The sequence below is a fragment of the Euleptes europaea genome, chromosome 6 (genome assembly GCF_029931775.1).
Source record: "Euleptes europaea isolate rEulEur1 chromosome 6, rEulEur1.hap1, whole genome shotgun sequence".
Taxonomy (NCBI): domain Eukaryota; kingdom Metazoa; phylum Chordata; class Lepidosauria; order Squamata; family Sphaerodactylidae; genus Euleptes; species Euleptes europaea.
In genome coordinates, this window is record NC_079317.1 from 2,409,905 (window position 1) to 2,436,748 (window position 26,844).

At 46.9% G+C, this 26,844-nt stretch overlaps 1 protein-coding gene across 1 annotated transcript in view; it reads right to left on the reverse strand.

The window, feature by feature from the left end:
• The window catches only part of MDGA2 (MAM domain containing glycosylphosphatidylinositol anchor 2), a 438,982-nt gene that overhangs the window by 240,252 nt on the left and 171,886 nt on the right, over nt 1-26,844 (reverse strand). Inside the window, exon 2 of the mRNA XM_056851084.1 lies at nt 20,659-20,798. Within this exon, the coding sequence (XP_056707062.1) occupies nt 20,659-20,798 (140 nt within the window). The remainder of the gene's footprint in view (nt 1-20,658; nt 20,799-26,844) is intronic.

Below are 26,844 nucleotides of genomic sequence, written 5' to 3' on the forward strand. Positions count from 1 at the left end.
TTCAGTAGCTGCTTCATATACCGTTTTTCCCCTAGAGAGCAGGAGGTATTTAAACAATGACTGTCTTCATTCTCTGTGTGAAAATACCACCAGGTTCCTCCTTTCCCCCCCTTTCTTTATTCTTTTTTTTTCCAGGCACCCAGTCCACTCTAAACCTTTGGTCACTGCAGAGCAGGAGAAAGAGCCTGGATTGCATGGGGCTATCCTCACTCCACACGTCCGTGCACTGACTGGAAAGCCAGGAGAAAGCCTGTGCTAGGGTTAGGGTTGCCAGATTCCAGTGCCTGGAGATTGGGGTGGGTGGGTGGTGGAGCCTGAGAAGGGCAGGGTTTGAGGAAGGAAGAGAGGGACTTCGATGGGGTATAATGCCACAGAGTTCACCTTTCACAGCGGCCATTTTCTCCAGGTGAACTAATCTCAATCACCTGGAGATCGGTTGTAATCCCAGGAGATCTCCCGCCACCACCTGGGGGTTGGCCACCCTAACTAGAGTTCCCATTTGCCCTCTCATGGCAGGAGATCTTCAGGTGATTGTGGCCCTCGTCCATGGATGCTCACCTCATCAGCAGGCAGAAACTGGGGCCAAACGGGGGGCTGGGAGGAGATTTCCTGGGGAGAGCGTGTAGGAGTGTGAAAATGTGTTCACCAGGTTAGTCTCCGCTGCTCACGTGGAGGAGTGGGGGATCAAACCCAGTTCTCCGGATCGGGGTCCACTGCTCCAAACCACCGCTCTTAACCACTACACAACAGTGGCTCTCAAAAGAGGTTTTTCACAGAACTAGGCCTTCAGTAAAACATAGTGTTTGGAAAAGGAGCTCAGCTCATTCCACTGACCCCCAGTTGGTGGGAATTTCCAGAAACTTACTCTTGGCAGGACCCTTCCGCCTCTGTAACAAGAGGGGCACCACTGGAGACAAGGGATGCCTGTGAGGAGGCGGGGGATTCCCCACTCCAAGCCACCTCCTGGCTGGAGAGGGGACTAACTAGCTGCAAAGGGAGGCCGGAGGGAGGCTGGTGTCGACGTCACCACATCACTGACAATTGCAGTGCTACAAGAGAATCACTGGTGAAAACATTGGCTACCTTATTCCACATAGAAGAACAAGAATTAGACCATGCAATTAATAAAATTTACAGGATGCCTTTGCCCCCTAAACTGAAGAGAGCAAAGGCAAGAGATGTTATGCTATCCTTCTATGATGTCAGGATGAAAGATATAATAATGCAACAGCACTACAAAGATCCAATAGTCCTGGAAGGTAATGCATTAATACTCCTTAAGGATATACCAAGACATCTGCTGACAAAAAGGAACATTTTTAAAGACTTCACAGCATCTCTGAGGAAACGTGGAATAAGATACTGATGGTTGTTACCAGAAGGATTAACATTCATCTACAAAGAAGTGAAATACACTATCACCACGATGGAAGATATTGGGAAATTTCTGAGAAAATACAGAAGGGAACTTACAGGCCTTACACCAGACCAGAAACAAGACTCAAGTCAAGAAGAAGATGTACACTCAGCGAAAGGAGTAGTGGGTGGACTATAAAATCTATATATTAACACTCTGACAATATGGGTAAAGTTATTTCGTGGAATGTAAATGGTTTAAATGAAAAGGTGAAAAGAGGACTGATTTTTAAATTTTTACAAAAACTCACTGCATTAGTAAATCAAAAGGAGAATATGGAATTTGTGGGAGAATGGGAGGCTTGGACAACATACTGTGTAAATGAATTTAATCTGGGAAATATTAAAGGTTATGTTTTGATCTAATTCAACTGATTAAAGTAGAAATAATATTAATGTTAAAATTCAGGTTTTAAGACGATGGGATATGTAATTAAATTTATAAATGAAATATTATAATGAATTAGAACTTAAATACAAAGGGGAGAACAGAGATCAAATAGATAGAGGAGGGGAGAGGGGAAGTCAACAAGTTAGAATTATTTATATTGATTAGATAGATATTGTTCATGTTGTACAATTAAGTTAATTGAATGATGGAACTGAATGTGATTTAATTAGAAAACAATTAAAATTTATTAAAAAAAACATCACTGACAATTGCGGGGACACTCTGGTATTTGGGCAAAACTCGATGATACAAACAGCTTCTACCATAGAGTTTTTGCTCAAATGCCAGGGCGTCCCCACAATTGTCAGTGACGTGATGATGTGATGTTGGTGCATTGATGCTAGCCTCCCTTTGCAGCTGGTAATCCTCCCACCCCATACCCCCACCAGTTGCCAGGACATACCTGGCAACCCTACCTTTGAGCTATCTGCTGATTTGCAGCTATATTGGGTTGAAGCTCACGGATCCGTTTCACCCATAGTGGCACTTCCCTCTCCTCGACGCCACTTGTGCTAGGCGAAGACTCCTCGCACTGGAAGAAATCACCACTTCTAGGAGGACAGATAATTGGCATCCAAGTCCTGCCATTTGGAAGCTCCCAGAGCAGGCAGCACAACCGCTAGTCCTGCATCAGATAGCCCAGAAGCAACGTGAACCCAATTTTCCTATGCCCTCCCCAGGTAAGCTGACATCTCAGCAAAAATGCTCCTCTCTGACTAAATCCAAATGGACAAGGCTTCCTTGGCACCACAGGAGGCCAATGTGTTTGCCTGCTGGTCTCTATTTACATGCCGGCAAAAGCACCTTACCAAACAAGTGCTGGATGTTGAGGTGTAGGCATAGGATACGTCACAAGACCCGGTCGTTCATTTTAGCCCAGCACTACCCAAAGCAAAAGGTTTTCATTCTGCCGCTGGCTGCGGAGCGGATTAATCAACTATCCATCAGAAGACCCCAGAGAACGTTTTCTACCTTTGAGCCCTGCAGCATGCCATTCCCGGAGCCTTTAAACCCGTTCTTTCCCAAGTGTAATCCAAAAAGCGCTGGAGCTTCGGCAGGATCATGAAATGAGCTTTCTGCCAGGAGTGAACCTCTGACCTGCCTGACAGCCTTGTAACTTGAACTCATGTCCTCAGAGACCAAAGGTGTCAGAGACCACACCATTAGGCTGCTGCTGAGCTACCCTGGCTATTCTCCAAACAGCAGCCTTGACACAATTCTTTAGCCCTTCTCTACCTCTTCAAATTAAATCCAGTTAACTGAGCATCTGAGAACACTCAGCTTAAATGGCTTCTTTTTTCCACAAGACGGTCCTCTGTAAAGAGTGCAAAGGGTATTGATTTCTTGCAATACAATAGCTGCTTAAACTAGCATCCAGGTTGAAAACCTCCATATTTGGGGAGCCAGTGTAGTGCTGTGGTTAAGAGCGGCGGTTTGGAGAGGTGGACTCTGATTTGGAGCAATGGGTTTGATTCCCCACTCCTCCACATGAGCGGCGGAGGCTAATCTGGTGAACTGGATTTGTTTCCCCACTCCTCCACATAAAGCCAGCTGGGTGACCTTGGGCTAGTCACAGCTCTCTCGGCCCCACCTACCTCACAGGATGTCTGCTGCGGGGAGGGGAAGGGAAGGTGACCGTAAGCCAGTTTGATTCTTCCTGAAGTGGTGGAGAAAGTCGGCATATTAAAAAATGACTCTTCTTCTAAAATAAGGGTGGGAGATCCCCATTTCTCCCACGGACGCATACACAGCCAGCCATAGAACCTCGCCACGGGCAACTCTTCAAGGATTGATTGGCGCATCAAACGGCAAAATCTATACACATTTTGCCAGACAGATCTGGGAGCACATCTGAAAAGGAATCAAAGCACTGTGGAATTGCCCCTTCCTATTCTTACTCTTATTATTCTAATAATGATAAGACAATGATGATGAAGAAGTAAACAGGGAGGGGCCATGGCTCGACGGCTGACATGCAGAAGGTCCCAGGTTCAATCCCCGGCATCTCCCATTAAAAAGGACCAGACAGTAGGTGATGTGAAAGACCTCTGCCTGAGACGCTGGAGAGCTGCTGCCAGTCTGAGTTGACAATGCTGACTTCGATGGACTAAGAGTCTGATTCATTAGAAGGCAGCTTCATGTGCTTTCTGAATATCACTTTGAGGAGGGCATGTGGCTCAACAGAGCATCTGCTTGGCATGCAGAAGGTCCCAGGTTCAATCCCCGGCATCTCCACTTAAAAGGACCTGGCAGTAGGTAGCATGAAAGACCTCAGCCTGAGACCCTGGAGAGCCGCTGCCAGTCTGAGTAGCCAAGACTGCCCTTCATGGACCAAGGGTCTGATCCAGGAGAAGGCAGCTTCATGTACATATGATGAGGATTATAATAACGGTTCATCCTACAGGCTCTCCAGAGGCGCTCACTGGACTGAGCCAAGCCTTGGCCTGATACCAGCAGTCTTGAAGAGTGTCCTTAAACAACCTTGAGTGGGGACCTGGCTTCTGTAATTATTGTCGAGTTTTCTTGCATTCACTTAGGTCCCTGCACAATCATCTAATCCTGGTTTACAGATCTTTCTGGAATAATCCCATGTCAGGGATGCTCTAGGCTGGTCCTGCATTGAACAGGGGGTTGGACTAGATGGCCTGTATGGCCCCTTCCAACTCTATGATTCTATGAATCCAGTGTGAACATAGGCAGATCATGACAGGGAAGGCAGGAAAGGTTGTGTCAGTGCTTGACTCTCATGGCCCTTTCTTACATGCCCAGGGTAATGCTGATCGCCACTTTGGGGTCAGGAAGCAATTTTCCTCCAGGTCAGATTGTCCAGTGATCCTGGAGGTTTTTTTGGCCATCTGATCAGGGGTCACAGGGTGTGTGTGTGGGGGAGGTAGTTGTGAATTTCCTGCATTGGGCAGGGGGTTGGACTAGATGACCATGGTGGTCCCTTCCAACTCTTATGATTCTATGATTTGAATCCAAGTGGGTTCTGCATTCCCATGTGGCATTACATCAGAATGAGCCCACAACATCCAACTTGTTGCCTTGCTTTTTATGCTGCAAACTCTGCCTAACAGGGGACCATTCTACACACCGGGGCACAGCCTAAAAGGAGGCCCGGGACAACTGGCATCCCCTGATCAGATGCCAGGCTATTCATGGAAAAGGTCTGTTGCAGGTAGTTGCGGGAAGGCAGTTGTGAATTTCCTGCACTGTGCAGGGGGTGGGACTAGATGACCCTGCTGTTCCCTTCCAACTCTATGATTCTATGAAGACTGTGGCTCCAGGAATCGCATCCCCAGAACTATATCTTTTTGATGGTTTGTGCCAATTTCCATGATTTTTTAGAAGTGCTTTTCTGTTAATTGTGTATTTACCTCGTCAGCATAATTATCCTCAATTATGCAATTAGTTTTCATACATGTAATAATTGGAACATGTCATTATGCCTAATTTACACCATTAAAAGAGGTCTCAAACAAAATCCTTCTCCTTCGATTGACGCGTGTGGAACGAAAGATGGAGAGAGGGGAGGGATTCTTTCGAAGTATTTTTGCATTCACTCTTTTAAAAAAAAATTAAAAAGCCTCACCAGGATATGATTGCTATGTAGAAAAACAGTTCTCCAGAATACTCTAAACAAATGCCCAATCTTTTCCCCCCCTCTCTTTCTGTGAGAGCCCTTGGGAAAGGTCTACTTGAATCTGAGGAATTAAGAAGTCTCTATGACAGAAGAAAAGGCTGGAGGAGGGGCTGACTGCATTTCTTTGCCAACCCAATTGACGCCTTGATGGATTTACAAGTCCCCTCCTTAATTTTAAAACAATCATGAAACAAATGTCAATTATAATAGAACTGCTTAGCTAATAAAGCAAAGCTAGGATGTTGAAGTATACAAGCAGACCAAAGGCAGTAGCCTGCCAGGTCTCTCTTAGCTGAGCTGTTAAAACCAACAGTGGTGAGGCACTGGAATCTTATTTAAACTTGCTTCGAGGCAAGAGCAAGGCAAATCCCCACCATTTCCATCTGTAGTCCTAACTTTGGGGTTTCTCTCCACACGCCCATTCTGGCTTCTCCTCCCAGGTGTCTGTCCCTCCCATCCAAGCCCTTCCCAGCAAGCAAAGCACAAAAGAGGGAGTGAAACCTTCATGAAATGTGCAGAATGACACCAACCGAAGACAGGCTGGAAGGCAACTCCTGGAAGGGAGCTGTTGAAGAAAGGAGGGGAGGAATACCCAGCTTTGCAAAAGCACGTGCACAGACAGGGAGGAGTCCCTTGAACAGCCAACCTGCCCCCTCCAAGTATAATGCAAGAAGGCTGCATTTTCAGGGGGAGGGACTCCGAAGCTCTGTGATTCACTGGGGATGCATAATTAATCACAAGGTACTCCTGGAATTTCTTGGTGGGAGGAAGCCCTCATGCATAGGATGTTTGAGAATTCGGGTCAGAAAACTGCAGCAAACCAAACACAAACTTCCCCTGTATAAATTACCTTTGAGTTAAAGTGATGCAGCCCTGCTGAAGAAGGAGTACCAAAATGTTAGGCTGTCCTAACAGGGCAAACTGTGGCTCCCTGGGGACATTTCACATCAGGGACACCGGGGGTGGGGGGGTTCAACACACACGCACACACACACACACACAAAATTCTAATCTGAATCAGATCCCTGTGCACTTTCCCCCCCCAAAATATGCCAAAAACCACTGGAGTCCAACCATGGAACTTGCAGTGTGTGGCTGGTAAGGTTCAGGGAGGGGCTAGGGCTCAATGGCAGAGCCTCTGCTTGCCATACAGGTTCAATCCCTGGCATCTCCTGTTAAAAGGACCAGACAATAGGTGATGTGAAAGATCTCCACCTGAGACCCTGGAGAGCAGCTGCCAGTCTGAGTAGACAATCGCCTGATTGAGTATAAAGCCAATTGTCTGACTGAGTATAAAGCAGCTTCAGGGGTCCAAGGCTTTCAGGGGAAGGGCTGTGGTTCAGTGGCAGAGCATCTAAAGCCCCAGGTACAATATCTGGCATCTCCAGTAGAAAGGTTAAGCAGTAGGTGATGTGAAAGGGCTCTGCCTGAAATCCTGGAAAGCTGCTGCCAGTCTGAGTAGACAATACTAACTTTGATGGATCAAGGATCTGATTCAGTAAAAGGCAGCTTTGTGTCCTCTCAATACTACAAGCTAAGGAGTAGATGTGTTTTTAGCATTCAACTAGTATTTCCAGTAGCTATTTAAGACTCAGGAGAAAATACAAAGAGCCTCCTAGTATAGTGTAGAGATGGCCTCCCACGCCCTATTGAAGACTGCACTAGGCAGTTTTCAAGGCAATGCAAAAACTGACTAGAAACGGAGATCTCCAGGGTTTTCACGTTAAAGAAACTTTTTTGCCTCTATGATAATGCAAAATTAAGAGTGAATCCGTTCTTTTGAACGATTACCCAGAAAACCAGACAGGACCCCTGCATAAACTTTTTATCTTCTATTGAGAAAAGAAAAGATTCTTTTTACTGAGCAAGACCAAAAAAAATAAAGGCACAAAATAATTAACCACACGAATACCTTGGAAATGAATGTTAAAATTATCAGTGTTCCTAGCACTGCTTATTCATATTATAGCTAATGGCTGTTTTAAAACAAATCAGGTTTCTGCTTTCGTCTCACTGCTTTTAGGGATTATTAAAAAAAAAATAGATTACCTAAAATCTCACCAAGAGATTTCATCTCTTCTACTTCTTCTGAGACTTCCAGCCAAGACATCTGATTTCCTTGTCACAAGAATGCTTATTTGTAGAAAAAAAATATCAATCTTATATTTCTCTAAATTTGATTTATCACAATCATGTGGTTATTTCTAGAGATAGGATTAGTTACCACTAGAGATAAGCAACGTCAGTACAAATAGCCAATCAGCAGATGCGTATGAGATTATGTAATATAGCAAGATAAGAAGGCCAATCACAACTCTTAAAAAAAAACAATTAATCTGCCCTTTTTTCTGTAACTGTTTCAACTAAATGTTCAAGATAAAGGCTGATCTAAGCGACAGGTGTGTAATCTCTTAGTCAACTTGCAAATTCAGCAGGAAAAAAAGAAAGGATATTGACAGCCAGCATAGTTTGAGAGCCAGCGTAGTGTAGTGGCTAGGAGTGGCGGACTCTAATCTGGAGAACCGGGTTTGATTCCCCACTCCTCCACATGAAGCCAGCTGGGTGACCTTGGGCTAGTCACAGTTCTTTCTGAACTCTCTCAGCCCCACCTACCTCACAGGGTGCCTGTTGTGGGGGTGGGAAGGGAGGGTGATTGTAAGCTGCTTTGAGACTCCTTAGAGAAAAGCAGGGTATAAAAACCAACTCTTCTTCCTGATCATCATTGCAGTTACAACACCGTGACCTGGCCGGCTAGGCTAGCAAAAAGAAAGGGGGCTGCACCAAACCAAAATGGAGACAAAAGGCAATGATTGGTGCAAGGGAATAAAATTTAATAAATAAAGTACTCTTACACATCTAAATTGTTTTATTGCTTGCATGGCACTCTTGAGCAGGGAATAGATCCCCCTGAGGAAGATTGTGCGAAACGCGTAGGGGTTCTTTATTTATTAATTTTTATTCCCTTGCACCAAATGTTACTTTTTGGCCCACTCTCGCCAGATCTCAGAAGCTAAGCAGGGTCATCCCTGGTTAGTACTTGGATGGGAGACCACCAGGGAAGTCTAGGGGCATGGCACAGAGGCAGGCAATGGCAAACCACCTCTGTTCGTCTCTTGCCTTGAAAACCCTAAGGGGTCGCCATAAGTCAGATATGACTCGATGTTACTTTCCTCCACCACCATTTGGGGAACTTGAATTTGGCTACCCTATAACATGATATAAGAGCCCTGTGGCGCAGAGTGGTAACCTGCCATACTGCAGTCAAAAGCTCTTCTCACATCCTGAGTTTGATCCCAACGGAAGTCGGTTTCACGTAGCAGGCTTGAGGTTGACTCAGCCTTCCTAAAACGACTACCCAGCTTGCTGGTGGTAAAGTTACGACGACTGGGGAATGCAATGGCAAACCACCCCATAAACATAGTCTGCCTAGTAAACGTGGGGATGTGACGTCACCCCATGGGTCAATAATGACCCGATGCTTGCACAGGGGACTACCTTTACCTTTATAACGTGATATGCTGTTCTTCCATGTGTAGGGTTTTATTTTCTGGTTTTTAATGGAGGAACCATCCTTCATGATAGACCCCCATAATGGAAGAGTCAAGGTAAAAGGTCAACCATATTGGCATCCTTAGGCCACGGACATAACCATACCACCTGGGAGGGTTTGCTGCCACCCTCAAGTGGGTGCATCTTCTGGGGAAAAGGTCTAGCTGAACAAGCCACGCTGGCAACAAAGGCCCGGCGGCCCCTCCCCCTCCCTGCCTTTTCTATTATCTTTGCAGCTGCCTTTGATCACTAATAAGCAAAACATAAAAGCCTCCTTTCATGTGGAAGCAGATATTGGAAGGGAGGCTTTAATTGACAGACTTGCTGATTAACACTCATGTCTGCCTGCAAGAGGAACAATGCTGAGATGCCTGGATTTTGCTCACTCTGAGAATGGTTGCCAGAAGAACAAAACTGGAAACTACAGCAGGATCAGAATGGGCCAACTGAGTTGCTGTTCCGATAGTATAAGAACCATAAGAAAGGCCACTCTGGATTAGACCACGGCCCATCAAGTCCAGCAGTCTGTTCACACAGTGGCCAACCAGGTCGGAAGCCCACAAGCAAGACGACTGCAGTAGCACCATCCTGCCTGTGCTCCACCGCACCTGATATAACAGGCATGCTCCTCTGATATTGGAGAGAATAGGTAAGCATCATGACTAGAGTTGCCAATCTCCAGGTACTAGCTGGAGATCTCCTGCTATTACAACTGATCTCCAGCCAATAGAGATCAGTTCCCCTGGAGAAAATGGCCGCTTTGGCAATTGGACTCTATGGCAGTGAAGTCCTTCCCCTCCCCAAACCCCACCCTCCTCAGGCTCCACCCCAAAAACCTCCCACCGGTGGTGAAGAGGGACCTGGCAACCCTAATCATGACTAGTATCCATTTTTGCTGGTCTGATCCAGCAGGGCTCTTCTGATGTTCTTCTGAAGGCCTCGGCCTCTGTGCCCTGTTGCTGGACCTCCAGAGGAACTGGTCAGCCACTGTGTGCGGCAGGATGCTGGACTAGATGGACCCTCACTGGACTAGATGGATCCAGCAGGGCTCTTCTGATGTTTTTATGAAAGCCGCAGCCTCTATGCCCTGTTGTTGGATTCCCATAGGAACTGGCTGGCCGCTGTGAAACAAGATGCTAGACTTGATGGACCACTGGTCTGATCCAGCAGGGCGCTCACTTTCTTATCAGGGGAAGGCCTTAGTTTCTGTGCCCTGTTTTGGGACCTTCGGAAGAACTGGTTGGCCACTGTGTGAGACAAGATACCCGACTATATGGACCACTGGTCTGATCCAGCTGGGCTCTTCTGGGGCTCTTATGCCCTTCCCAGCACCACTTCTTCCCAACAACAGGGCTGGATATCATCAAGAAGCAGTGGCTGGATCAGACAGCTGGTGCATACAAGGAGAAAAAGATCCCCATCTGTGCAAAGCTGCATGGCCGTATGGGCGGCTATGCTCTTGGCATGTTCGGCCCCAGCTCCTGCACCTCCTTGGCCATCACTGCTGATGCTGGATCCACGATGCTGTTGTTCTTGTTGATTTTGTTTAACCGATTCAGCTGACTGGATTTGATCTGATGTATGGGCTAATTATGTGATCAATTGGCAGGAAGGAAGAAAAGCTGAATCCCACCGACTCCTTGAAGGAACTGAGAGCTGAGTGAGGGAGTAGCATTACTTGGCCTTGCAGAACAGGGAAGGGCATTCCCCACTTCTTCCCCAACCAAAAGAGTTTGGGGGCATGAGCTTTTAGCCATAATTAGACAAGGAACAGAGAATAAAACTGCTGCTATCATACTGCCCTTGTCCAAATCTATGGTGAGACCACACTTGGAACACTGTCTACAGTTCTGGTCATCCCAACTAAAAAAGGATATTGCAGAGCTTGAGAAGGTGCAGAAAAGAGCAACCAAAATGATCAGGAAGCTAGAGAAAATGCCCTATGAGGAGCGGTTAAAAGACTTAGGGCTGTTTAGCTTGGAAAGAAGGTGGTTAAGGGAAGACGTGATAGAGGTCTCTAAAATTATGCATGGTTTGGAGAGAGTGGACAGGGAGAAGCTTTTCTCCCTCTCTCATAATACTAGAATGCGGGGTCATCTGCTGAAGCTGGAGTGTGAGAGATTTTAAAAAAGCTAAAAGGAAGTTGGTTCTTGTAGGTTATCCGGGCTGTGTGATCATGGTCTTGGTATTTTCTTTCCTGACGTTTTGCCAGCAGCTGTGGCAGGCATCTTCACAGGAGTTCAGTGTTACTCCTCTGAAGATGCCTGCCGCAGCTGCTGGCGAAACGTCAGGAAAGAAAATACCAAGACCACGGTCACACAGCCCGGATAACCTACAAGAACCAATGAACTCTGACTGTGAAAGCCTTCGACAATATAAAAGGAAGTATTTCTTCACACAACACATAGTTAAATTGGGGAACTCCCTGCCCCAGGGTGTGGTGATGGCTGCCAACCTGGAAGGCTTTAAGAGGGGAGTGGACATGTTCATGGAGGAGAGGGGTATTCATGGCTACTAGTCAAAATGGATACTAGTCATGATGCATACCTATTCTCTCCAGGATCAGAGGAGCATGCCTATTATCTTAGGGGCTGTGGAACACAGGCAGGATGGTGCTGCTGCAGTCGTCTTGTTTGGGGGCTTCCTAGGGGCACCTGGTTGGCCACTGTGTGAACAGACCGCTGGACTTGATGGGCCTGGGTCTGAACCAGCAGGGCTTTTCTTATGTTATTATGAGAGTCAAAGCACCCTTCGTCAGACACACATGCTTCTGTTTGCCTATTTTGTGTTGGTGGTATCCCAGATTTCTTTTTTGGGGGGTCTGCTATGGGACACACGCTTGGATATGCCCTATTGTTGTTCAACGTGTGCACTTATGTATTCACAAATTAGAGCCTGCTGTTCTGAGTTTGTTCAAAGCAGATGACAATAACGAACAGGTTAATATTGCAACAGAAAAGCAAGGGAGAAGCATGGCTGGGTTGAGAATTGTCTTTTTCTCTCAACACACAAGGCTGCCTTCGACTGAATCAGACCCTTGATCCATCAAGGTCAGCATTGTCTATTCTGACTGGCACCAGCTTTAAAGGGTCTCAGGTGGAGGTTGTTCACACCACCTACTACCTGATTCTTTTTAACTGAAGATGCTAGGGATTGAACCTGGGACGTTCTGCATGCCAAACAGATACTCTACAAACTGAGCTGCAGCCCCTCTCCTAACAATGAAGCTGCCTTATGCTGGATCAGACCCTTAGTCCATCAAGGTCAATATTGCCACAACCACTCCCCTGGATGATTAGAAAGGTCCACCCACCAGTATTACATCACTGTCCTGAAGCTTTTACGAGAGCCAGCTTGGTGTAGTGGTTAAGAGCGGTGCACTACCATCTGGAGAACTGGGTTTGGCATCTGGAGAACCGGGTTTGATTCCCCCATTCCTACATATGAAGCCTGGTGGGTGACCTTGGACTAGTCACAGTTCTATCCAAACTCTCTCAGTCCCACCTATCTCACAAGGTGTCTGTTGTGAGGAGGGCAAGGGAAGGTGATTGTAAGCCCCTTTAAAACTCCTTGAAGGTAGAGAAAAGTGGGGTATAAAAACCAACTGTTCTTCTGCTTACAAACACACACACAATAATTTTTGAACACAAGGAATTTACCAGCATATGGAAGGATGAAGAGAGCTGAAGCAAAGGCTCTTCTCTGAGTCCACCATGCTGGTCTCAGTTAGATCTTGCTTAGCAGAGGTAAAAAGGTAAAGGTAAAAGTTGCCGCCTGTGAAAGCACCGGGTCATTCCTGACCCATGGGGTGACGTCACATCCCGACGTTTCCAAGGCAGACTTCGTTTGCGGGGTGGTTTGCCAGTGCCTTCCCCAGTCATCTTCCCTTTACCCCCAGCAAGCTGGGTCCTCATTTCACCGACCTCGGAAGAATGGAAGGCTGAGTCAACCTTGAGCCGGCTACCTGAAACCAACTTCCGTCGGGATCGAACTCAGGTTGTGAGCAGAGCTTTGGACTGCTGTACTGCAGCTTAACACTCTGCGCCAGGGGCTCCTATCAGAGGTATCAAGGCCAATTTAATGCCTGTTTTTTTTTTGGGGGGGGGTGTTTCCATGACAACAAATGGACCACTTAATGGATGAATTATCACCACCTTGCCTGGCTTTCTGCACTGGCGTGCTGCAAAATAGAAATCCAAGTAATTTGCCAAAATGTTCAATATTACAGCACAGATAATGACCAAAAACTATTTAGAACCCGTGGAAAAGATGAGTTGAGTCTTGGAGAAAGATCTTAAGATCACAAACCTACTACATTATTAGCTGAGGTGTGTGTGTCTTTCCTTTTGTATTAATTTAAAAAGTATACAAGAGGCATTATTGATCGAACCAACATGCTAACTAGAGGAAGGAACAACCCCCGATGATCAAGGGGCAAATACATCTCGCCTACACAGGAAAGCATTTGTTCGCTTAGAACAGGGGTGGGGAACGTCAGGCACGGGGGCTGCTTAAGGCCCACGAAATCATTTGATCTGGCCCTTCGTGGGTCCTGGCAGATCTCTAGCTCAGAAGGATCTAAGACTGGCGATCCGCCCCCCCTCCCACGGAGAGAAACAGCCTCTACTCAAGGCAGACGTGAGTTTGTTTTGCCGAGAAAAGGAACCTTTTTTCCCCTTGCAGAAGAGTCGTTAGCTATGGAGCTGCTAGGACCACCCAACAATATAGCAGGCTAATTTTTAAGTTGATAATCTTGTATGGCCCACGAATGATGTTATAAATATCCAAATGGCCCTTGGAGAAAAAAGGTTCCCCACCCTGGCTTAGAACAAAGACAACGATGTAGCTGGGCATGATCCAAAGAACTTTTTTTTTAAATCTCCCTCTCTCAGATTTTGGGTCACTTCATCATTTCAGTGGGTGAAGGAAAACGGGTTATACATGTAACACAGAATGACCTGAAATTCACAGTCACCAAATATGGTGATAACAACTGCCACACAGCGTGGTTTAGTGGTTAAGAGCAGTGGTTTGGAGAGGTGGACGCTAATCTGGAGAACCGGGTTTGATTCCCCACTCCTCCACATGAGCGGCAGAGGCTAATCTGGTGAACCGGGGTTGGTTTCCCCACTCCTACACATGAAGCCAGCTGGGTGACCTTGGGCTAGTCACAGCTCTCTTAGAGCTCTCTCAGCCCCACCAATCTCACAGGGTGTCTGTTTTGGGGAGGGGAAGGGAAGGAAATTGTAAACTGGTTCCCTCCTCCTCCTCCTTCTCCTCTTCCTCTTCTTCTTCATCTTCGTCTTCTTCTACCACCACCACCACCACCAGGAGCCAGGAGCCAGAGCCCACTGACACTCCCCTCTGCTGTCCTGCCCTACCTCCATTTTACACAGGTATTCATGTGGGGGGTACTTCTCCAGAAGAGCCCCATTCCTCTGGCTCTGTGAACCTGCCAGGAGAACTCCAGAGGCGCCAATGAGCCGGCGAGTGCCAGCTCTCTCTTGGTTTCTCTCCCTTATTTATTTCTCCCTTTTTGCATACTTTGCACTGCGCTCTTGCCTGCAGTTGTGATTACCGCATTACAAGTTGATTAGCAGCTATTACCGCCACAGTGGGGAAAGCGAGAGCCGTCAGCCCTGGCGGGAAGCAAAATCTTGGCACAGTCCGGCGAAGCGGCAGGGCTGCGGGCGGCAGGAAGGCAGACGCGTTCTGGAGGCTGCTGGCAAAGCCGGCCCGTGGCCCTCTGAGGCACCAGCCCCTGTCAGACCACCCCCCCAGCAGGTGCCTGGTAGGAAAAGGAACCTTTGAATATGCGAGAGCCAGTAGGGTGTAGTGGTTAAGAGCGGCGGACTCTGATCTGGAGAACCGGGTTTGATTCCCCACTCCTCCACATGAGCGGTGGACACTAATCTGAGGAACTGGATTGGTTTCCCCACTCCTACACATGAAGCCAGCTAGGTGACCTTGGGCTACTCACAGTTCTCTCAGTCCCAGCTACCCCACAGGGTGTCTGTTGTGACTGTAAGCCGGTTTGATTCTCCCTTAAGTGGTAGAGAAAGTCTGCATATAAAAACCAACTCTTTCTTCTCCATCATCATCATCATCATCATGTGACCTGCATATATGGTTGCCAACCTCCAAGTGGGGCCTGGAGATTTCACATTGATCTTCAGACTAGAGAGATCAGTTCTCCTGGAGGAAATGGCCACTTTGGAGGATGAACTCAATGGCATTCGAGCCCTCTCATCTGCAAACCCCCACCCTCCCCGGGCTCCATCCACAAAATCTCCAGGAATTCCCCAATCCGGAGTTGACAACACGACCCACCTACAGATGGTCCAAAGACAGCACCCCCTCCCCCGTGCTTTGCAGCTTTAATGTGTAGATCTCGCCTAGACATCAGAATCCCTTAACTCCCCGTCTTAGAAGAGCTGAAGTGCTGAATTCAGGAAGGAACCCCCACACCATTTTACCAGCCGTTTTCCCAACTTCTGTTGGAAGGGAAATCATCAATCAAAACGATGGTGCGCGTACCAAACAATATGACCAAAAAAATGAAATTATGCAGCGTTGCAGGAGAGGAGGAAGAAGCTGATTTGTTAAACACTTCCGCCCGCCCGGCTAAGCTCCATGTTAAAACTTTCCATATATTATTTGCCCATTTTTTGAGTTCCTGCTTGGATAACGCAATAATATGAGTTTATCCCACAAAGTGAATTGCTCCTGTTAAATCTCATTTCCTTGTTCCACTTATAACCAGACCTTATTTCAGATGCTTAAAAAGGTCTCTTTCTTTTTATTCCCCAAACCTACCGTTCAATTCAAAGGCAATTTATTATTTTGTGCCAAACCCGATTGACAACAATTTCCCTTGGACTCGGTCCATCATAATCGTATTATGCCTTCATTAGCAGCACATGTAATAAAAATGAAATCTATAAAAGACAACCTCCCTAATGGTCTTTGAAGAATAACGGCACACAAACCTTGTTAGCGCAATCCGCCTTAATGTTAAGCAAAGAGGCAGGTATAATTAACTGCCTGTGGAACACTGCAAACACCAGGCTCAAAGGCACCGAGGCTGGAAGTCGCTCCATCTATGGTCTCCACTGCAATGTCTACCAAGGAAGCAAGAAATCCAGAATGCCATCGCTGAACAATGAACACACATGAAGCTGCCTTGTATTGAATCAAACTATTGGTCCACCTAGGTCCAATGAGGGGCCGTGGGTCAGTGGTAGAGTATCTGCTTGGAGTGCAGAAGGTCCCAGGTTCAATCCCTGGCATCTCCAGTTAAAGGGACCAGGCAGGTAGGTAATGTGAAAGACCCTTGCCTGAGACCCTGGAGAGCTGCTGCCGGTCTGAGTAGACAATACTGACTTTGATGGACTGAGGGTCTGATTCAGTATAAGGCAGCTTCATGTGTTCATGTGTAGGTCAGTATTGTCTACTCAGACAGCTCTCCAGGGTCTCAGGAAGAGGTCTTTCACGTCATAGTCCGCATTGGTCAGGCTGCACCTGGAGTATTGCGTGCAGTTTTGGAGGCCTCGCTTCAAAAAAGATGTGGACAGAATGGAATGGGTGCAGAGGAGAACAACGTGGATGATCGGGAGCCTGGAGACCAAGCCCTACGAGGAAAGGCTGAGGGAGTTGGGAATGTTCAGTCTGGAGAAGAGGTGGCCGAGGAAGGACATGATTGCTCTCTTTAAGTATTTGAAGGGCTGTCGCTTGGAGGAGGGCAGGGAGCTGTTCCTGATGGCAGCAGAAGATAGGACACACAATAATGGGTTTAAATTGCGGGAGGAACGGTACCGGCTGGATATTAGGATTTTTTTTTAACAGTAAAAGTTGTTTAACAGTGGAATCAGCTACCTAGGGAGGTGATGAGCTCCCCCTCCCTGGCAGTCTTTAAGCAGAGGCTGGACAAGCACTTGTCAGGGATGCTCTAGGCTGACCCTGCATTAAGCAGGGGGTTGGACTAGATGGCCTCTATGGCCCCTTCCATCTCTATGATTCTATCACCTACTGTTTGGTCCTTTTAACTGGAGATGCTGGCGATCAAACTGGGCTCTTCTGCATGCCAAGCAAAGCCTCTGCCATTGAATCACGACCCCTCCCCAATATCACATAGGTCAGCACAGACCAGGTCCTGGCTACTGTTGGAAGAGTTGCAATGTCTAGAATGCAAAGGAATTGAGAAGAGAACCCAACAGGAGGTGGGCAAGCTAGACAGGGCTGTAAGGCTAGAGACCTTTTCACACCTCTTGTCTGTCCTTCGACTGATATTCTTAGGTCTAATTTCCTGCTTCTTCTCAGAAGTCATTCCTCTCCTCTCTTGTTCCTTTGTCAGACAGCTAGAGGCAAGCTCTGTCTCTCTGCTATCCTATCTGAAATGTAATTCCTTCATAAAGAGCAACTTTATCTTCAATCAGTGAATCTGACTCCTCTCTGCATACTTCGCGTACTCTGCCAACACCAGCCTTTGACTAGGACTCTCAAATCAGGGACTATGATATGGTTGCCACTAGCAACAGGATCCAGTGGGAAGACCAGGGCCCAAGACATGTTGCTGCCTGAAGCGGAAGACAAATTGGCTCCCACTCTTCCCAGTGACACTGCCAAGTATTCAGGCACACCATGCATGTACACTCCCTGTCCAATTATGTAGGCAACCCAAATGATGGCTGGAATCCCCTCTACAGGAAACGGCTAGATTGGAGTCAGTAGCGGGGAGGGAAGGTGGCATGGTATAGCCCGCTCTCGATAGATCTTGGAAGCTAAGCAGGGTCCGTACTTGAAACGGAGATCACCGAGGAAGGCAATGGCAAACCACCTCTGCTTAGTTACGTGCCTTGAAAGTCCCTTGCTGGGACCACCATAAGTGGGAAGCTAAGCAGGGTTGGTACTTGGGGAGGAGACCACCAAGGAAGACTCTGCAGAGGAAGGCAATGGCAGAACACCTCTGCTTAACCACTTGCCTTGAAAGCCCCTTGCTGAGGTCACCATGAATTGTCTGCAACGTTACGGCACTTTACACACACACATGCACACACACACAGCATCTTAGAGACCAACGAGATTTTCAGGGTATGAGCAATGCTGATTCTATGACCTTAGGCAGATCATGAGAGGGAGCGGGCACCTTGGCCATCTTCTGGGCAAGGAGATGGGGTCACTGGGGGTGTGGGGGGATAGTTTGGAATTCCCTGCATTGTGCAGGGGGTTGGACTAGATGACCCTGGGGGTGCCGTCCAACTCTATGATTCTGTAGATTTCAACCCATTGGTTCTGGTCCAACCTTCTGGGGCAACAGAAAACAGCTCAGCACCATCCTCTCTATGGCAGCCCTTCAAGTACTTGAAGATGGTTATCCTATCTCCTCTCAGTTGTCTCCTCTCTAGGCTAAACATACCCAGCTCCTTCAACCTTTCCTCATAGGACTTAGGTTGGCACCTGCAGAAGACCTTTCTCATTTAAGCGAAGTTACTGTGGTGGAGGATAGGGGGAGAGCTTGTCCCGCAGATGAGAAGGACCAAAGCCACAGAGGGCTTTGTATGTGGTAGCCAATACATTCAACAGAGCCCAGTAACAGATGGGCAGCCAATGGAGCATCTGCAGAACGGGCGCAATAGGTACGCTCCACCTAACTCCTACTAATAGCCAAGCAGCAGGATTCTGCACCAACTGGAGTCTCCAAGTTGATTTTGAGGGGAGACCAATGTACAGTGCATTACAGTAGTCTAGTCTCAATGTTACTGTGATGTGGATCAGGGGGCCAGAGCAGCTACCAAGGGCCATCTTATGGGCTATGATGAATTGGATGAAAGTCTTTTTTGCAGCTGCATTCAATGGTTTCTCCAGCAATAGCACTGGGCCCAGTATAACGCCAAGGCTTTTCACTTCATTCAGGATAATGCAGCTAAATACATTATCACAGGACAAGTAACATCAAATGCCTAACAGGAAAACGACCCAGCGGCCTCTATGCAACCAGCCAGCCAGGTAAGAATTATCCAACCCCCCGAGGAAATGCGACTGAATTTGTTAATGAGGCCCAATTCTGCAGTCTGACATTCAGATTGTCCTTTACAGTCTGAGAACCGATTCTTCCAGGCAGAATATACGCTTGCAAAAGAAAGAAAAAATCAATTTTATACTCTCCGTTTTCATGTTGAACAAGATCGCCAATTATAGCCAAGTTAATAAAACAAAGGATCCTGCTTCCTTCCCGCCTATGTTCAGTGTCAACATGGGACCTCAACCAACATTCTCTTCCGAATGGCAGCCTGGGGTTTCATGCCCTGGAGATCAAGGCAGAAACGTGCTGAGATCAGGTTCCAAGCTGACGGGGAAACATGCAGAGGAAACTCTCCTGGGTCTGCCCTTATACAGCCAGGGGGTGGGAGGGTGTGATTTTGCCTCTCTGAATGCTTCCAAGCATTGCCGTTGCTGGGGTACAGAGAGACTTGGTCAGCATCTTTCCTGAGACGTCTGCAATGAGCACTAGCCTCCCCCTCCCTGGCATCACTGTGTTGAAGGCCACTCTAGGATTCCCCAGACCTCTATAGATTTTACCATTGAGTTTTGGGCATATCATAGAGCAAACAATTATGCGAGAATGTCACTTCCTGTTACTTGGCTGGAAAAGATGTTGTGACATTGCAGGAATGCTGTTCTGGTGAGTCTCTGCTCTCCCCCTTACTCTCCCAGGGGCTAGCCACCCTAAAAGAAAACGGTGCCATTCCCCACCCCTACCCATGAACTTCTGATTCATCTCTAAATAAATACCAGTGAACTAAAGCTTAGTTCTCTATACAAAGAGGCTGGTGTTCATTTCCCCCCACAATGCTGTCACATTCTGAACATACTCATTGAGAGAGTCCAGCCAGAATACTTAAGTACAAAAGAAGGGCCCTGCTGGATTTGACCAGAGAGGATCCAACTAACCCAACACCCCACCTCACTTAGTGGCCAACCAATTCCTCTGGTGGGCCAACCACAGGGCACAGAGGATGAGGCCTTCCCCTGATAAGAACCTCAGAAGAGCCCTGCTGGATCCAACCACTGGTCCATCAAGTCCAGCATCCCGTCTCACATAGTGGCCAACCAGTTCCTCTCGAGGGCCAACCACAGGGCATAGAGGCCAAGGCCTTCATAAGAACCTCAGAAGAGCCCTGCCCTATCAGACTAGTGGTCCATCTAGTCCAGCATCCCATCTCACATAGTGGCCAACCAGTTCCTCTGGAGGGCCAACAGGGCACAGAGGCTGAGGCCTTCATAAGAACATCAGAACATCAGAAGAGCCCTGCTGGATCACCATCCAGTCCATCATCCTGCCTCATACAGAAGTTGACCAGTTGCCCTGGAGGGAGGGCCAACAAACAGGGCAAAGAGACCAAGGCCTTCCCCAGATGTTGCCTCCTGGCCCTGGGATTCAGAAGCTAACAGCCTCTGTTACATACAACAACATCACAAGATGTGAGCAGGGGGGGTCCCGTGAACCAGCTCTGTCCCCTTTCTCATGTGTAGAGGACCTGGAGGGATGCCACGGTCATGTTTGGGGGGTGGACCACGCCCGTCACAGCAGGAGGCTCACCTGTGGCCGAGGGTGGCCAGTCACCAGGCACGTAAGCTCCAGCGTCTCCCCTTCGCGGATGGTGTAGACTCGCTCCGAGTAGCGTTCTTCCTCGATGTTGCATGCCAGGCCTGAGTGGATGATCCTCACCGTGGGCGGGGCTGCCAAACCAAGCAGAAGGAAAAGGGCATCAGCCAAGCATGCTCACCCAAAGCAGGCATGTTTGCAGAAGTCACTCCACAGACATGGTTTATTTGGGTTTGGGGGTGGAGGCGGGAAGGGCAAGACCGCATGAGGAACATCTGGCACAGACACAACCCCCCCACACACACACAAACACACATACAAGCCAGGGGTTGGTCTGAGATGCCTTCTAGAAAATAAACAAGAGAAAGGGGGAGAACTAGGGTTGCCAACCTCCAGGTACTAGCTGGAGATCTCCTGCTATTACAACTTATCTCCAGCAGATAGAAATCAGTTCACCTGGAGAAAATGGCCACTTTGGCAATGGACTCTATGGCATTGAAGTCCCTCCCTTGCCCAAACCCCGCCCTCCTCAGGCTCCGCCCCAAAAACCTCCCGCCAGTGGCGAAGAGGGACCTGGCAACCCTAGGGGGAACCCAACCTGGAAAACCTAAAGCTGGGTTCCCAAGACTGGGTAGAAAAAGGTAAAATGATGTATTAGAGAAATGTATTTATTTTAAGGCGCTTATATCAAGGTTAAAAACATTAAAAATGATAAAACAAAGCACAATCGCAGCTGGTAAGGTTGATAAACAGAAACCACACACCAGACGCGTTTTGGCCAACAGGCCTTCAACAGTTGTCAGATAAAAACCAATATAATGCACACACAAATAATGTATCACAAATTATAAACAAAATAATAAAAGCCTAGGTATGTATGTAGGGTGTATAACAAATTTCAAATTTGAAAGCCCTCTAGATGAAATACCTGCAAGTTGTTCTACTCTGGGCTATATTAGACTCCCATACCAAGTGTACATGCTAATATCAACCTGGTAAAACGGCTGTTGGAGGTGAGTGTGATGGATACTGTGGACTGCCAAAAAAAAGGCAGTGGGTTCTTGATCAAATCAGGCCTGAACTGAACCTAGAAGCTAAAATGACTAAACTGACGCTGTCGTATTTTTGTCATGTCATGAGACGACATGTCATTTCCATGTCACTGGAAAAGACAGTCATGCTAGGAAAAGTTGAGGGCAGCAGGAAAAGAGGAAGACCCAACAAGGGATGAATGGACTCAATAAAGGAAGCTGCAGCCCTCAATTTGCAAGATCTGAGAAAGGCTGTCAAAGATAGGACATTTTGGAGGACTTTGATTCATAGGGTCACCATGAGTCGGAAGCGACTTAAAATAACAGAATCATAGAATCATAGAGTTGGAAGGGACCACCAGGGTCATCTAGTCCAACCCCCCTGCACACTGCAGGAAATTAACAACTACCTCCCCCCCACATCCCCAGTGACCCCAACTCTTGCCCCGCCATGCAAGATCCCACAATCAAAGCACTCCCGACAGATGGCCATCCAGCCTCTGCTTAAAGACCTCCAAAGACGGGGACTCCACCACCCTCCGAGGCAGTGCATTCCACCATCGAACAGCCCTCACCGTCAGAAAGTTCTTCCTAATGTTTAGGTGGAATCGCTTTTCTATTAGTTTAAATCCATTACTCCGTGTCCTAGTCTCTGGAGCAACAGAGAAAGAGCTAGTTTCCTCGTCAACATGACATTCCTTCAAATATTTAAACATGGCTATCATGTCTCCCCTCAACCTTCTCTTCTCCAAACTAAACAAACCCAACTCCCTAAGTCTCTCCTCATAGGGCCTGGATTCCAGACCTCTGACCATTCTGGTCGCCTTCCTCTGGACACGCTCCAACTTGTCAACACCCTTCTTCAATTGTGGAACCCAAAACTGGACACAGTATTCCAAGTGAGGTCTGACCAATGCAGAATACAGTGGTAGTAATACTTCCCTTGATCTACACACAACACTCCTATTGATGCAGCCCAGAATTGCATTGGCCTTCTTAGCTGCCATATCACACTGTTGACTCATGTTCAGTTTGTGGTTCACTAAGACTCCCAGATCTCTTTCACATGTACTGTTGTCAAGCCAACTCTCTCCCATCCTGTACCTGTGCCTTATGTTGTTTCTACCTAGGTGAAGAACCTTACACTTCTCCCTATTGAAATCCATTTTATTGCTTATGGCCCAGCTCTCCAGTCTATCGAGGTCATTCTGAACTCTGACCTTACCCTCTGGGGTATTAACTACCCCTCCCAACTTGGTGTCATCTGTAAATTTGATTAGCATGCTCTCTATTCCATCATCCAAGTCATTTATAAAAATATTAAATAGTACCGGTCCCAGGACAGATCCCTGTGGTACCCCACTAGTCACTCCTCTCCAGGATGAAGTTGTGCCATTAATGAGTACCCTTTGGGGTTGGTTGGTCAACCAATTCCCAATTCATCTAACAGTAGCAGTGTCCAGCCCACATTTTACTAGCTTTGTTTCAAGAAAATCATGGGAGACTTTATCAAAGGCTTTACTGAAATCAAGGTACACTACATCTACAGCATTACCTTCATCTACCATACTTGTCACTCAATCAAAAAAAGATATGAGATTAGTTTGGCATGACCTGTTTTTGAGAAACCCATGTTGACTGTCAGTGATCACGGCATTTCTTTCAAAGTGCTTACAGACCGTCTGTTTAATTATCTGCTCTAGCATCTTTCCTGGTATTGATGTCAGGCTGACTGGGTGATAATTGTTTGGGATTTCTCTCCTCCCCTTTTTAAAGATGGGGACCATATTAGCTCTCCTCCAGTCTGCTGGAACCTCTCCTGTTCTCCATGAATTCTCAAAGATTATTGCCAGTGGTTCTGAAATCACTTCAGCCAGTTCTTTTAACACCCTTGGATGCAGTTCGTCCGGCCCCAGAGACTTGAATTCATCAAGAGTAGCCAGGTATTCCCGTACTATCCCAGGGTCTATACTATGCTGTAATTCCCCTATTGCATCCTCTGCTCCATTATTCCCAGGTTGAGGACTATTCCCCTTTTGGGAGAAGACTGATACAAAAAAGGAGTTAAGTAATTCTGCCTTTTCTGCCTCCCCTGTTAATAACTCACCATCCTCTCCACGCAATGACCCGATCGTTACCTTGATCTTCCTTTTGTTATGGACATAACCCAAAAACCTTTTTTGTTGTTTTTTTTTACTTCCCTGGCTAGTCGGAGCTCATTCTGCACTTTAGACTTCCTGACTTTCTCTCTACATGTGTTGGCTACTTGTTTGAATTCCTCTTTGTTGATTTCTCCCTTTTTCCATTTCTTGTACATGCCCTTCTTAAATCCTATCCCAACCAAAAGTTCTTTAGACATCCACCCTGGTTTCTTCAAACCTCTACCTTTTTTTCTCCTCATGGGAATTGATTGAAATTGCGCCTTCAATATCTCCCTTTTAAGAATTTCCCATCCTTCATGTACTCCCTTCTCATTCAATATTCTCACCCACGGAATCACACCCAGTAGTTCCCTAAAATTATTGAAATCAGCTTTCCTAAAGTCTAGAATACATGTTTGACTATTTCTTGCTTTTCCTTTCTGCTGTATAACAGGAGAACCTGGTCACTCCCACCTAAAGATCCCACTCCTTCTACCCCATAAACCAAATCATCATTATTGGTTAAGATCAGATCCAAAACGGCTGTTCCCCTTGTTGCTTCTTCCACTTTTTGGACTATGAAGTTGTCTGCAAGGGAAGTGAGGAATTTGTTGGACCTAGTTGTTTTGGCAGAGTTAGCTTTCCAACAGATGTTAGGATAATTGAAATCTCCCATTACTACTACATCTCTCTTTTTTGAATGTTTGGACATTTGTTCCAGGAAAGCATCATCTAACTCCTCAGTCTGGCTTGGGGGTCTATAATATACCCCCACAATGACATCACTATTTTTCTCCCCCTTAATTTTTGCTCAGATGGTTTCAAGCTGGGTTCCAGTGTCTAAGACCTGGATCTCCTCGCAGGTGTAATCATCCCTGACGTATAATGCTACTCCTCCTCCCTTCCGATTTGGCCTATTTCTCCGAAATAGGTTATACCCTTCAATTAATACATTCCAATCATGAGACTCGTCCCACCAGGTTTCCATAATGCCTATAATATCATATTTGCTTTGTACTATTAACAGTTCTAGTTCATCCTGCTTATTTCCCATACTCTGTGCATTAGTGTAGAGACACCTTAGACCACAGGTCCTTCCTCTTGGCAGCTTATTTAAGATTGTTTCCTTCCCATTGTTAAGTTTTTGAACTGTCTTTCCTTGCGTATGTGCTACCCTCTGCAATTTGTTCCTATCTATATTTGCAGTTATTGTCCTCACTTGAGGCTTTAAATTAACGTGTCGCTGCCTCGGAAGTTTTAGTTTAAAGCCCTCCTTATCAGGCTTGCAAGGCTGCGGCCAAACACATTTTTACCCACCTTTGTGAGGTGCAAGCCATCTCCCAATAGAAGAGCATCATCCAGGTAGCATAAGCCATGGTCCAAAAAACCAAACCTTTCCTGGCGACACCATCGAGGCAGCCACTCATTTATTTCCAGAATTTTTCGTTCTCTTCCCAATCCGCGGCCTACTACAGGAAGAACCGACGAAAACACAACCTGTGCTCCCAGTTCCTTCACCTTTCCCCCCTAAGCAGTATAGTCCCTTTTAATACTTTCTGGGCTATGCCGGGCAGTATCATTTGTTCCCACATGAATAAGAAGGAAGGGATAATGATCCGTGGGTCTAACAAGTCCATCCAGACTTTCCGTCACATCCCGGATGTGCTCCCGGCAGACAACACACCTCTCGAGACAACAAGTCCGGTCGACACACTTTACCCTCTACCCCAATAACCAACACTCGCCTATTCCTACATTGGAGAGCAGACGTTTGAGTCCTGTCATCCACAAGAACCTGAGAGACCAGAGAGGACTGGGCGCTGAACCTTTGTTCCAATGATCCAGGCTCAGCATCCAAAGAACACAGCCACAAAACAGTTTTGATTGTCCCAAAGCAGATGAGGGGTTAAAGCAGAAAACTAAAATAGTGCTAACAGCAGCAATTTGTTAAACTGTGATTTGTTAAAAAATGATTTAATTTTATGGATACCTTACCTACAATTTATTTTTCATCAATAAATAAGATTGTTATTAAGTATGATATCAAGTTTTATTCAGTGTACTATAGTTTAATTAAAACTTTAATTAAAGTTTATTAAGTTAATAAACAGTGTACCTATCGATATAGTTTAAGTTTAAGAAATTTGGCTCTCAAAAGAAATCTCAATCGTTGTACTGTTGATATTTGGCTCTTTTGACTAATGAGTTTGCCGATCCCTGGACTAAGGGAATCTATGTTTAAAGACCTTAATGGTCTGGGATACTCATACCAACAGATCCGCCTCTCCTGCTCCAAGCCCCCCCACAAACTCCCTTCGCTCATCCTCTAGGGACCTCTTGCGGGTGCCCAGCCCCGAGATGTCCCTTGCCACATGCATTTCTACGACAGTACCATTCTGACAGGTCTTAAGAGTAGGGTTGCCAACCTCCAGGTGGGGCCTGGAGATCTCCTGCTATTACCATTGATTGCTGGGCAATAGAAATCAGTTCCCCTGGAGAAAATGGCTGCTTTGGAGGGTGGATTCTATGGCTTTATACCTTGAGGAAGTCCCTCCCCTCCCCCAAACCCACCCTCCCCAGGCTCCAACCTCCAAAATCTCTACATATTTCCCCACCCAGAACTGGCAACCCTACTGAAGAAAATAGTTACGCCGGACCAGACATATCTATTAGAGTCCTTTCAACAGCCAGGTCGATGCCCCTGGGCACCTCACAAGAGCAGAGCGCTGGCTCATCCCTTCCTGCCTTCCCTCTCATGACCTGCCTAACTTCACAGAATCAGCACTGCCATCAGATGGCCATCTAGCCTCTGCTTAAAAACCTCCAAAGAAGGAGAACACACGGAGCCACCTCATACTGAATCAGACCATTGGTCCATCTTGGCCAGTATTGTCCACTCAGATGGGTTTTCAGGCTGAGGTCTTTCACGTCACCTCCTGCCTGATCCTGGAGACGTTGGGGTAGAACCTGAGACATTCTTGAAAGCAGAAGACGACCCAGATGTAAGT